Genomic DNA, 13682 nt, shown 5'->3' on the forward strand with positions numbered 1-13682 from the left:
AATGGAGTGAATGGAAGGGAGGTCGGCTTCCTTGCTGGTCCATAGCATCTCCTATCCATGTTCTCCAGAGATGTTGCCTGACCTGCTGAGTTACTCCAGCACTTTGTGTCCCTTTACGATCTGATGGGTTGTGTACACTGAAAAGCTACTGAAACCTTACTAAATATACTATTGCAGTTTGCAAAAAAGAATAAACATAGAAACATAGAAACATAGAAAATAGGTGCAGGAGTAGGCCATTCGGCCCTTCGAGCCTGCACCGCCATTCAGTATGATCATGGCTGATCATCCAACTCAGTATCCCGTACCTTCTTTCTCTCCATACCCCCTGATCCCTTTAGCCACAAGGGCCACATCTAACTCCCTCTTAAATATAGCCAATGAACTGGCCTCAACTACCTTCTGTGGCAGAGAATTCCAGAGATTCACCACTCTCTGTGTAAACATTTTTTTCTCATCTCAGTCAAAAAAGATTTCACCTTTATCCTTAAACTTTTACCCCTTGTTCTGGACTTCCCCAACATCGGGAACAATCTTCCTGCATCTAGCCTGTCCAACCGCTTAAGAATTTTGTAAGTTTCTATAAAATCCCCCCTCAATCTTCTTCAATAAAGATTCTTTTCCTTCAAGAGTTCTAGCACGAAAAAGGAATTTGAATAAGGTCCTATTAAACTATGAGCAGTGAATTCCCTCTCTGTGATGAATAATTATTTATATTTTCACTTCCTTGATAAAGCCAGTAAAGTCCGATCACAGACAGTCCGGGGGTGACCTATGAGGCAGATAGTAGATCAGGACTGTTCTCTGGTTGCGCTAGGGTACAACATGGAAACAGGCCCTTCATCCCACCGAGTCCATGCTGACTATTAATCATCCGTGCACACCAGTTCAATGACATCCCACTTTCACCTCCACTCTCTGCACTTGAGGGGCAATTTCATGTTCTTGGAGCAGAATTAGACCATTCAGCCCATCAAGTCTACTCTGCCATTCAATCCTGGCTGACTTCTCAACCCCATTCTCCTGCCTTCTCCCCATCGCCCCTGACACCCGTACTAATCAAGAAAATCTACAACGGCCAATAAACCTACAGACCGGCATGTCTATCGGACAGTGGGAAGAAATCGGAGCACCCAGAGGAAACCCATGTGGTCATAGAAACATAGAAACATAGAAAATAGGTGCAGGAGGAGGCCATTCGTCCCTTCGAGCCAGCACCGCCATTCAATGTGATCATGGCTGATCGTCCCCTATCAATAACCCGTGCCTGCCTTCTCCCCATATCCCTTGATTCCACTAGCCCCTAGAGCTCTATCTAACTCTCTCTTAAATCCATCCAGTGACTTGGCCTCCACTGCCCTCTGTGGCAGGGAATTCCATAAATTCACAACTCTCTGGGTGAAAAAGTTCTCTCTCACCTCAGTCTTAAATAACCTCCCCTTTATTCTAAGAATCACTCAGATGGCCGCTGGGGTCTGGCAAATGGGACTAGCTCGGATCTTGGACTTGTTGGGTCGAAGGGCCTGCTTCCCTGCTGTATGACTTTGACTGTAATCATTTAGTTTGAAAGCATCTAATGAATGCAGACATGGCGACTTACAAACCTTGCCTGTTCCCACATTGTCTTCAACACACAAGATTAGGGATGAGATAATATTGTAGAAGAAAATAAAAGATCCAGTGACCATCTGTGAATCCAGACTTGCGAATCTCCCTTTTATTTAGCACAGGAAGATACTTGGTTCTCAGACTGGCAAAAAGATTCCAACTGTTTGTCTGTGTGGTGTTTTCAGTTAACAAGCTGCTCAATTTTCCTACCCTTTACTCCTCAGAAACGTTCATATTCAGTGTCAACTGTAACACATGTCTTGCTACAAGCACTGCCAGTATCCAGCCCTGGTGGATCCAGCCCATTAGTGGGAGAGGAGAGTCCAGCACCAGAGGCCATAGCCTCAGAATAAAAGTACGCACCTTTAGAAAGGAGATATATGCTTGCATCATTTAGTTCCTGAGAGAATTATCTAAAAAACGATCTGATGCAAGATTAACATGGCACACTCAAAATGATCACAATCAAACTTTAGTCAGAGTGTGGTGAATCTGTGGAATTCTTTGCCACGGAAGGCTGTCGACGAATAATGTTAAGGCTGCGATAGATAGATTCTTGATTAGTACAGGTGTCAGAGGTTATGGGGAGAAGGCAGGAGAATGGGGTTAGGCGGGAGAGATAGATCTGCCATGATAGAATGGCGGAGTAGACTTGATAGAATAGAATAGAATAGAAATAATTTTATTGCCACACAACCAAGGTCGGTGGTATTTGGGTTGCCAGCAGCGGTACAATAATAAAGAACACAACCACATTAAAATTTTACACAAACATCCACCACAGCATTCATCACTGTGGTGGAAGGCACAGAGCTTGGCCAGTCCTCCTCCATTTTCCCCCGTGGTCGGGACCTCCACCCTCCACAGCCGTTGCTGCGGGCGTCCAGATGGTAAGGGACAAAGTCCAGGTGAGTCCAGGATCGGCTCTTCCCAACCAGAGACCGCGGCTTCAGGCTGGTGTAGGCCGCAGGCCGGCGGTCAAAGTTTTAAAGTACCTGCCGTGCCGCAGCCGGAAGCACCACAGTCTGCAGGGCCGGCGGTCGAAGCTCCCCTCCTGGGGTGATGTTAAGTCCATACCGCGCCCGCGGTAGAAGATGGCCGCGGGCCGGCGGTGGAAGCTTCTTCCCCCGGGTCCCCAACGTGAGATCCCGGGCTGTAGACGCCGCACCAGCTGGAGTTCTGCAGACCGCTGCTTCAGGCTGCCGGCTGCCGGCTGCCGCGGGCCAGCGTAACGGAGCGCTCCCCTCCAGCGAGGTCTCACCCGCTCCGCGCCGAGAGTCCACGCTGTGCCCGCCGCTGAAGCTCCGGGCGCGTCTCCGGGAAAGTCGGCGCCGATCCATGCTGTTAGGCCACGGGGGAGGCGACCTGAAAAAGTCGCCTCTCCATGGAAGAGGCGGCCGAAACGGTTTCCCCCTTACCCCCCCTCACCACCCCCCACACATAACTCACAAAGAAACATTAAAAACTGACTTTTAAACATACTAAAAAAATAAAAAAAAGTTGAAAAAGACGGACACGCTGCCGACAGGCGCTGCCAGTGCAGCGCCCCCTACCGAAAGCGGGCCGATGGGCCGAATGGCCTAATTCTGCTCCTATCACTGATGTTAGTAAGTGTACCCACGGTGATGCTTCCCACTAATCCCACTGTGGTGCCCGTTCTTCATCTTGAGAGGACTGTGGGCTAATCATAAATCAAAGTCATCTTACTTTGAGAAAATAAAAACTTCAGACCACCTGTCCATTTCGAATATCTGATTTATTTTCTCTGAAGCAGGGAAGGAAAATGAGAAACATGTCACTATAACAAGACCTGCTATCAGGCCATTTGCCATAATCAAAATAAAGAGTGTTATATTTACAATCAAACCCATTTGGGAAATACTAGTTCTCTTTATGATTGTGTTCCTGAGGCTATTTGGATTTTAAAAGTTAACACATTATTTATGAGCCCAGTTTTATATACGTCATATATCATTTTCAAATATACTACCAAATATATATCTGTTTTAAATGTCAAACTTGTTCTAAACTTCATGTTTTTAAGTGAATGTAAGATGTTAAGAGGAAATAAAAGTTAAGAGGTTAAATAAAATCCCTGCATGGACCCTATCAAGCCCCATAAGAATTTTATATCTTTCTGTGAGATCACATTTTGTTCTTCTTCAAGTCCGTGAAAATATGCCCAGAAATGTATCTTCTGATGCAAGACTTGAAATGAGGGAAATAACACATGTTTACATAGAAACATAGAAACATAGAAATTAGGTGCAGGAGTAGGCCATTCGGCCCTTCGAGCCTGCACCGCCATTCAATATGATCTTGGCTGATCATCCAACTCAGTATCCCGTACCTGCCTTCTCTCCATACCCCCTGATTCCTTTAGCCACAAGGGCCACATCTACTTCAGACTGTACAGATACAGCATAGAAACAGGCCCTTCGGCCCACCGGGTCCTGCCAACCGGCGATCACCCCGTACACTAACATACTGGGGATAATTATACAATTTACATGAGCCAATTAACATACAAACCTGCACGCCTTTGGAGGACACCGGAGCACAGCGAGAAAACCCACGCAGGTCACGGGGAGAAGGTACAGATCCCGTACAGTCAGCGCCTGTGGTCAGGATCGAACCCGGGGTCTGTGTCGCCATCGCCGCGCCACTGTGCCGTTCCAATCGAGATGTGCGGGTAATGCGTGGGATTGAAACAGACTCGGTCATGGTCATACTGAGAGGAAGCACAAACCTAATGTCCCAAAGGTCCTACTCCTGATATTATTGTCAATATCCTCAACTTATGAAGTGCCTTCGATGCAAAGTGTGGACAAACGTGAAAGTCCCAGTATTCTGCTGAGTTCTGTTCTGATCTGATGATGGAATTGTCAGAAATGTCAGAAATGTTTGACAACTCATTTCAGTATTGAGGTTTCTGAAGGGCTTCCGAAGGTTATATCAAGAAAGGCTCAGTTAAAATCCCATCAGCTCAAGAGGCTCTCTGTATGTACTGATAGCAACTGCTACACAGAGCTGGGAGTGAAGGACAATTAATGAAGCACTCTGAGAAAGGGCTTGATCTCTTTACTTATCAGAGTCTTGTGCAGATCAAAAATCTTTTTGATGGAATTGTTTCAGATGGTTACTTGACCGTCTGTTCTGATAGATTCCACCTGGAATAATTTATTTTGAGATCCTTTGGTTTATTAGATGTCAATGACCTCCTAGTGATCTCTGGACAACAAAGGCATTCAGAAGTGTGGGATGATCTGTGGAAGTCACTTGACTTCAGCTTGTCTGTTCAATGTTCCTCTCTTCATAAGATGCCCACATCTTCTCTCATCTCCTGCAATCTAAAGTCCCTAAACTCCTCAAAGATGTACTAATGAATGGATTAGTCGGAGAGAGAGAAAGAGAGAGAGGGCGAGAGGGAGAGAGGGAGAGAGGGGGAGAGAGAGGGAGAGGGAGAGAAAGAGAGGGAGAGAGGGAGAGAGGAGAGAGGGGGAGAGGGGGAGAGAGGGAGAGAGAGATAGAGAGGGAGAGAGATGGAGGGAGAGGGAGGGAGAGAGGGAGAGAGATGGAGAGAGAGGGGGAGAGAGGGAGAGAGAGGGGAGAGGGGAGAGGGGGAGAGGGGGAGAGGGGGAGAGGGGGAGAGGGGGAGAGGGGGAGAGGGGGAGAGGGGGAGAGGGGGAGAGAGGGAGAGGAAGAGAGAGAGAGATGCTCCAGTTTCCTCCCACATCCAAAAGACATGATGGATTTTACTTCGGAGTCACGTGAGTGACTACGTGAAGAACCCGCTCAGTGCGCAGGCGCGGCATTACGCCAGCAGTGCAACAGCGGCTTGCAACGGGAGTTAGGCTGTCCCGTTACAGGATGAACCGGACCGTCAGGTGAGTACCCTGAGGTCGGGTTTTCTTTTACAGGTGAGCCTTTTTCTGCTTGTGTTTTTTACAGGCAGAGAAAAAGGCTCTGGAACAAAACTGTCCCCCGTTTTCCCGTTGGGGAGGGGGGCAGCAACAGGCGGTAGGAGCGTTACCCGGTGTTCCGTAATTCCCCGACACCGTGCCGAGGCCAGCCCGCTAGTACCTGAAGCAGCGGGCTGGACGCATAGCCACTCGAGAGGCATCCGGCAGGTGTTTCCCGATGTCGGACGGGACGTCTCTCCCCCCGCACGGGGGGAGAGAGAGCCGCCTGAGCCGCTGGAGCGGCTCACGGAGCAGTGCCTGCGAGACGCGCTGCTTGAGGGGCGCTCTCGCATCTACAAGGCAAAAGCTCCAGAAGAACCTGTCCCCCGCTCGACTCCAGCGGAGGAGCGTTCCATTGCAGGGGGGGCAGCAACAGGCGGTAGGAACAATAACCGGGCGCCCCGCTATCCCCATCACCGCGCCGAGCCCAGTCCCGCTAGTGCCTGAACTGCGGGCTGGACGTCTAGCCATCCGAACAGGCATCCGGCCGGTGGCGTCCGATTCGTCGGACGGGGACATGTCTCCACCTAAATGGAGGAGAGACAGCCGCCTGAGCTGCATCCAACAGCAATTGGAGCAGCTCCAGCGAGATGCGCAGAAAGAGCGCTCTCGCGGAGGGAGGTCAGGCACCCCCTTCACAGTGCCTCATGCACTGCCCTCTGCTCCCTCATTACTGGAGGCTAGCATTGGTGACCAGGGCTGGGCTGGTCTGGAACAGGGGCAGGCGGACGAATTCGGGAGTATGCCAGGGGTGCAGGAACATGAAGAGCTGTTGGGTGTGATGGACCGCTTGTATCAACCCCACGGGCTGGAGCACCGCTGGAACCAAGAATGGCGGCCAGCATCAACCATTACTGGAAAAGGTGCTCGCTGAGGTGCTGAAACAACACAGCACCAGAAAACGGTGAGGCCCTCAAAGTAAAAAGTGTCAACAGCCAAATCTGGGGGCATTGTGGGTCACACATCCAGACCCAAGAACTCAAGCTACAGCGGATCCTAAGGCTCCTGACGTCAGCCATCACAGCCTTTGCTCGTTCCGTGGAGACCACGGAGATGGATACCTGCCAGCAGGATGTGCTGGCATTAATGTGTACCACACAATTTGAGATCAACAATCTCCGGAGGGAAACATAAGACCTGCCCTCAATCCCAAATTTGCTGGCTTGTGTAAAGCCCCAGCTGCGGAGACGGACGCGCTGCCATTTGGGAAAGATTTCAATAAAAACTGAAGGAGATGCAGGAAGCATCAAAAACCTTCGGCCTAATGAGGGCAGGCCCCGGGACGAGCAAACCAAGACCTCCGATACCCAAGTGGCAGCACCCCACGGCATCCACCAGTCGACGTCCGCAATATGGGACTGGTGAACGCTTGGGGTCCGCACATTATCCCCAAAGATCTTTCAGATCAGGGCCCGCAGCGGTCCCTCTGGAAAATGCGCCTCCCCCCAACATCGCCAGCACGTCAGAACAAAATCTTCAGGAAAATGAAGAAACAGAATCGCCAATAACCATGGAGGTAGGTGGGTCTGGTCCCTACCAGCATATAGAGAATAAGGGTGCTTTATTAACAGGGGGGAGATTACACTTGTTTAAAGAAGCATGGGGTATGGTCACGAGTGACAAGTATATACTCAACAACATTACAGGATATAAAATACAATTCATGTCAGAAAAAACGCCGCCAGTTCAACAATGGCCCCAAAGGGTATTTCTCCCTCCGTCAAAGAGAAACGTGAGGGACAAGCTGAACTGGTGAGACTTATCACAAAGGGGGTCATCGAAAAGACCAAACATGAACCTTTGGAAATTGTATCGAATATATTCACTAAAACCAAAAAAGATGGTGTCTGTCGCATCATCATTGACTTAACATCACTAAACAAATTTGTTAAGTATATACATTTCAAAATGGAGACATATGTTACTGCCAAACAACTGAATTCCAAAGGACACTTCATGGCAAGCATTTATCTTAAAGATGCTTACTATCTAGTACCCATATACAAGGATCATCGCAGATACCTAAAATTTATCTGGATGGTACAAAGCATTGCCCTATGGGCGAACTTCAGCCCAAGATTATTCACCAAAATATTGAACCCAGCCATGGCAATACTAAGAAAACATATTGTCATGGCATATCTGGAGGATATTCTCATAGTAGGGAAAACGATGGAATTGGCTGTGGCAGCAGTATCAGCTACAAAACAGCTCCTCGAAACTCTGGGGTTCGTCCTACATCCAGATAAATCTAAGTTGAAGCCATCCACTATCATGGACTACCTGGGCTTCACAATTAACTCAGTCCATATGACTGTTACCTTGCCAAAGGCAAAAATGGTTGAATTAGCACAATCATGCAACAAATTAATGGTCAACGAGCGACCAACTATTCGACAAGTAGCAAGAGTAATTGGGGAAATGGTAGCAGCATTTCCGGCTACACAATTCGGACCTTTGCACTATCAAAAAATTTTACAGAGAGCAAAGGTACGGGCAATAAAACGACATACAGGTCACTATGATCGTGTCATGAACTTACCCACTGAAGCAATATCAGAGCTACAGTGGTGAGCAGAAAACGTTTGGCATAGTTTCAGCCCTATCTTTATCACTAACCCTACTTTAGTTATTCAAACAGATGCCAGTGCTCAAGGCTGGGGAGCGACTAACTCCATATCCAGCACAGGTGGTAGATGGACTAACCTAGAGTCATCATTACTACTTACACTGGGCATTAACTATCTAGAGATGTTGGGCGCCTTTTATGGTTTAAAAGCATATGTATCTAATATGCAGCACTTGCATGTTCGGTTACAAATTGATAAATACTACGGTGATGGCTTATATTAACCATATGGGTGGCATAAAATCATTATCATGCGACAAATTGGTCAACATGATTTGGCAATGGTATGTCGAAAGACATATTTGGCTATCAGCTACTTACCTACCAGGTAAGCTAAACACCCATGCCATGAGAAAATTAAACGCCAGGGTTGCAAGTTTGAACAGACCTTACCTGGAACTGGGATTGTCCAAACAAACCATCACCACCATGTCGGCATCCCTTCGAACATCCACCAAGAGGCAGTACTTAACCAGCATCAAAAAAGGGAGAAGTACTGCCAGGAAACATGGACAACATACGCAACAGCTACAGCCACCAACATACTGGAGTTCCTGGCCATCTACACCACGATGTAGGGATCAGTTACAGTGCCATCAACACAGCGCAGAGTGCTCTTTCTGCTTCTCTCAAACCAGCGGCAGGACAACAGGCGATGGGATCCCATCCACTGGTGGTAAAACTGATGAAGGGCATTTACAATATCAAGCCCTAAGCCCAGGTATACTCATATTTGGGATATCAGTGTGGTCCTGACATATCTCAGGGAATGGCCACCAGCCAGATCCCCCGGCCTCGAGCAAGATACACTAAAGACGCTTAGGTTGATGGCACTTGTATCCGCTCAGAGGGTCCAGTCACTACACCTATTGCGACTGGACAACATGATCACAGCTCCAGACCAGATCTGTCGTTATCCAGCGGCTGGTCAAACAGAGCAGACTAGGAAACAACTAATCCAGTCGTGGCTTACCCACCAGAACCACGGTTATGTGCCATGACCTACCTACTATCCTACATAGACACAACCAGAATATTCGAGGGAGATGAAAAGCCTTGTGGGTCAGTCACAAAAACCTTATGGTGGGGTACGAGCCAAACCATTGCGAGATGGCTCAAGCAGGTGCTAGAAACTGCTGGGATAAACACTAACATGTACAAATTTTATTCCACCAGGGCAGCATCCATGTCGACGGCTAAAGAATGGACATGCCTATACACCACATCCTGGCTACAGCAGGATGGTGGGAAGGGAAAAGACCGTTCAGAAATTTTATAATAAGCCGTTGGCAAAACCTGGTTTATTTGCAGTAAAGATTTACGAACTGCAAATATTTAATTTAAGCCCAGGGGAGCAACTTAATTCTTTGTTGTTATTGTTTAAAAAATACCATTGTGTTTTTCTACAAATAGACTCATTGGTTCATTACGATAACACTTCCTCCCTCAAGAACTTCGGCAGTGAGTGAAATGAAACTGTTACACGGTTTGAAATCACAGAGCTTTGAAATCTTCACGTAGTCACTCACGTGACTCCGAAGTAAAATAGTAAGATTAAACGAGAATTTACCAGTTTGAAGTTTGATCTGTATTTTATGAGGAGTTACGATGAGGGATTACGTGCCCTCCGCTCCCACCCTCATTATATGGATCAAACTAATAAATTGATGTCTCCTTATCTTTACTATGTTTACTTCAAAATAACTGTGTCTATCTGTGATTCCACACCGCTGCTTGGAAGTATGCCGCGCCTGCGCACTGAGCGGGTTCTTCACGTAATCCCTCATCGTAACTCCTCATAAAATACAGATCAAACTTCAAACTGGTAAGTTCTCGTTTAATCTTACTATTATACATTCATTGGACTCTGTAAAACTGCCTCTAACGTGTAGGGAGTGGATGGGAAAATGGGATAATATAGATTTAGTGTGAAGTCTGAAGAAGGTTCCAGACCCGAAACGTTACCAATCTATGTTCTCCAGAGAAGCTGCCCAACCCACAGAGTTACTCCAGCACTGTATAACTTTTGTTTAGAAACCAGCACCTGCAGTTGGTTTTGGTCTTGGTTTCTTGGTCCTCCAAAAAATTCCAAATGGAATTTAAACTGGAGGTGGAGAAGGGAGGGATTAAACAAGGTTCCTTGTTTCTATCTAGATCTAGTGTGAATGGGTCATTAATTCCTCTAGGTACTCTGGTTCCTCTCACATTCCAAAGACATGTGTATTTGAAGGTTAATAGGCCCATGTTAAATTGCCCCTAGTATGTAAGAAGTGGATGAGCATGAATGAGTGATCGATGGTGGGTGTGGACTCAGTGGGCCGAAGGGCCTGTGCCATGCTATATTTCTCAACCACACTCTAAATGTGGAGCTGAACAGGATGTGAGCCAGATTCATGCTTGTTGTTCACTGAGCAACAGCCAGAACTACCTGTACACAAACTCAGGATAATCCAAATGTGTTGGCCTCATGAAGATCAGTGCATACAAAGCCATGTGTTACTTTCCATAGTCTCCATTTTATAATATTATACAGTCATCGAGTCATACAGCATGCAAACAGGCGTTTTGGCCCAACTTGCCCACACCGACCAACATGTCCCATCTACACTAGTCTCACCTGCCCACGTTTGGCTCATATCCGTCTAAACCTGTCCTATCCATGAACCTGTCTAAATGTTTCTTAAACATTGCAATAGTACCTGCCTCAACTACCTCCTCCGGCAGTTCGTTCCGTACAAGAAGTTACCTTTCAGGTTCCCATTAAATCTTCCCCCCTTCCCCAACACACACACACACACACACACACACACACACACACACACACACACACATAGAAAATGAAATAGGTGCAGGAGGAGGTCATTCGGCCCTTCGAGCCAGCACCGCCATTCATTGTGATCATGGCTGATCATCCCCTATCAATAACCCGTGCCTGCCTTCTCCCCATATCCCTTGACTCCACCAGCCCCTGGAGCTCTATCTAACTCTCTCTTAAATCCATCCAATGACTTGGCCTCCACTGCCCTCTGTGGCAGGGAATTCCACAAATTCACAACTCTCTGGGTGAAAACCTATGTCCTCTGGTTGAAGAAGGGAAGAGATTGAACTTTTTTTTCACCTTCCATTACAGTGAGGGATGTGGAGGAGTCGCTGTGGTGGATGTTTATGTTAAAATGTATTTTGTGTGTTCCGTTGCATGACTGAATTGGCAAATGAAATTCCTCGTATGTGGCAAAACATACTTGGCTAATAAAGTATTATTGTATTGTATTGGCTCTCGATTCCTCTACTCTGGGCAAGAGACACTGTTGGTTTACCCGGACTATTCCCCTCATGATTTTGTTGGATTGTGAGCTTGGTGCACAGTGATCTGCCAACTGTTCAACTGCATTCCTATGGCACAGGCGTAGAGTGTTCCGATGCGCTGTCCATTATACATGGGCTTGCAGCAATCTCCAACCATGCCAACCACAGAAGCTAAAATCTCACACGTTGACAGAAGGTGCCACACCACTCCAGAGTGGCACACACATTCCCTGTGGCCAATGGAAGGTCAAAGCTAACCTGATATCCTTGGCTCATTACAACCAACATCAAACAGTCTCAAAAAAAGGTTACCAACTCAGTAAACCCATAAGCGAATGCATCATCACTTCTATTCATGTATCTATTTCCTGTTTAATGAATGCGATAGAGTCATAGAGTTTTACAGCGCGGAAACCCAGCCCTTCGACCCAACTTGCCCACACCGGCCAACGGGTCCCACCTACACTAGTCCCACCAGCCAGCCCATTTGGCCCATATCTCTCCAAACCTGTCCTATCCATGCACCTGTCTAAATGTTTCTTAGACGTTGCGATAGTACCTGCCTCACTTACCTCCTCCAGCAGCTCGTTCCATACACCCACCACCCTTTGTGTGAAAAAGCTACCCCTCAGGTTCCTGTTGAATCTGGCCCCCCTCAACTTAAATCTATGTCTTATGGCTCTCAATTCCCCTACTCTGGGCAAGAGTATGTGTGCGTCTACCCGATCTATACATCGCATGAGGAATGTTTTTTAGAACAGAACTGTACAGCGCAAGAACAGGCCCTGCGATCCACAATGTCTGTACCAAGTACACTTCACACTACCTCAGCAAGGCCTCCAGCAGATTCAAGGACGAGTCTTACCCCGGTCACTTCCTCTTCTCCCTCCCCACCAGGCAAGAGGTACAGAAGTGTGAAAACGCACACCTCCAGATTCAGGGACAGTTTCCTCCCAATTGTTATCAGGCTACCGAACCATCCTTTTACCAACGAGAGAGTGGTCCTGATCTACCTTCTATCTCATTGAAGACCCTCAGACTCTCTTTAATCAGACTACACTGGACTTTATCTTGCACTAAACTTTTTCACACAGAGAGTTGTGAGTGTGTGGAATTCTCTGCCTCATGGTGGAGGCTGGTTCTCTGGATGCTTTCAAGAGAGAGTTAAATAGAGCTCTTAGGGATAGCAGAGTTAAGGGATATGGAGAGAAGGCAGGAACGGGGTACTGATTGTGGATGGTCAGCCATGATCACATTGAATGGCGGCGCTGGCTCGAAGGGCCGAATGGCCTCCTCCTGCACCTGTTGTCTATTGTCTATAAACGTTATTCTCTTTACCGTATGTCTGTAGACTGTGGATGACTTGGTTGTAATTATGTATAGTCTGTCCGCTGACTGGTCAGCACGCTGCAAAAATGGTTTTCACTCTTACATCGGCACACGTGACAACTATTGGACGATACAGATACAAGGAACTGCAGGTGCCAGTTTACAAAAAAGACAAAAGTGCTGGAGTAGCACAGTGGCTCAGGCAGCAGCTCTGGAAAACATGGATAGGCAACATTTCCCCTTGGGACCGTTCTTCAGATTGATTAATTTGGGGGGGGGGGGGGGGAGAAAGTGGCACAAGAGAGGTTCATTGCAACATGGAAGAACAACCCATAGCAGTATGGGAAATGATTTTATGTGTAAGCTGACTGAAGTAACTCTCTTTTTATTTATACAAGCACAGTAAGTTCATAAGTGTTGGGAACAGACTTAGGCCATTCGGCCCATCAGTTCTATTCCGCCATTCAATCATGGCTGATCTATCTTTCCCTCTCAACCCCATTTTCCTGCCTTCTCCTCGTAACCCCTGACACCCGTACTGATCAAGAATCTCTGCTTTAAAAATATCCATTGATTTGGCCTCCACAATCTTCCGTGGCAATGAATCCCACAGATTCACCACCCTCTGACTGAAGAAATTCCTTCCTATCTCCTTCCTAAAGGAACGTCTCTGAGGCTCTGACCTCTGGTCCTAGGCCCTCCCACTAGTGGATACATCCTCTCCACATCCACTCTATCCAGGTCTTTCACTATTTGTGAAGTTAAAGCTGAAGTTATTTAGTTGCAACCCAAATTAATACTTTGTGGATTTCTATGATATTGCTACACCCAAACAATGTGACAAAGTG

At 47.2% G+C, this 13682-nt stretch overlaps 1 protein-coding gene across 1 annotated transcript in view; it reads right to left on the reverse strand.

Moving 5' to 3' along the window:
• LOC116978762 (follistatin-related protein 5-like) overlaps positions 1-11662 on the reverse strand; it is a 193667-nt gene extending 182005 nt beyond the window's left edge. The window contains exon 1 of the mRNA XM_033030066.1: positions 11578-11662. Coding sequence (XP_032885957.1) covers positions 11578-11662 — 85 coding nt within the window. The remainder of the gene's footprint in view (positions 1-11577) is intronic.
• Between the last annotated feature and the right edge of the window lie 2020 nt (positions 11663-13682).

Source organism: Amblyraja radiata, chromosome 11 (genome assembly GCF_010909765.2).
Source record: "Amblyraja radiata isolate CabotCenter1 chromosome 11, sAmbRad1.1.pri, whole genome shotgun sequence".
NCBI classification, from domain to species: domain Eukaryota; kingdom Metazoa; phylum Chordata; class Chondrichthyes; order Rajiformes; family Rajidae; genus Amblyraja; species Amblyraja radiata.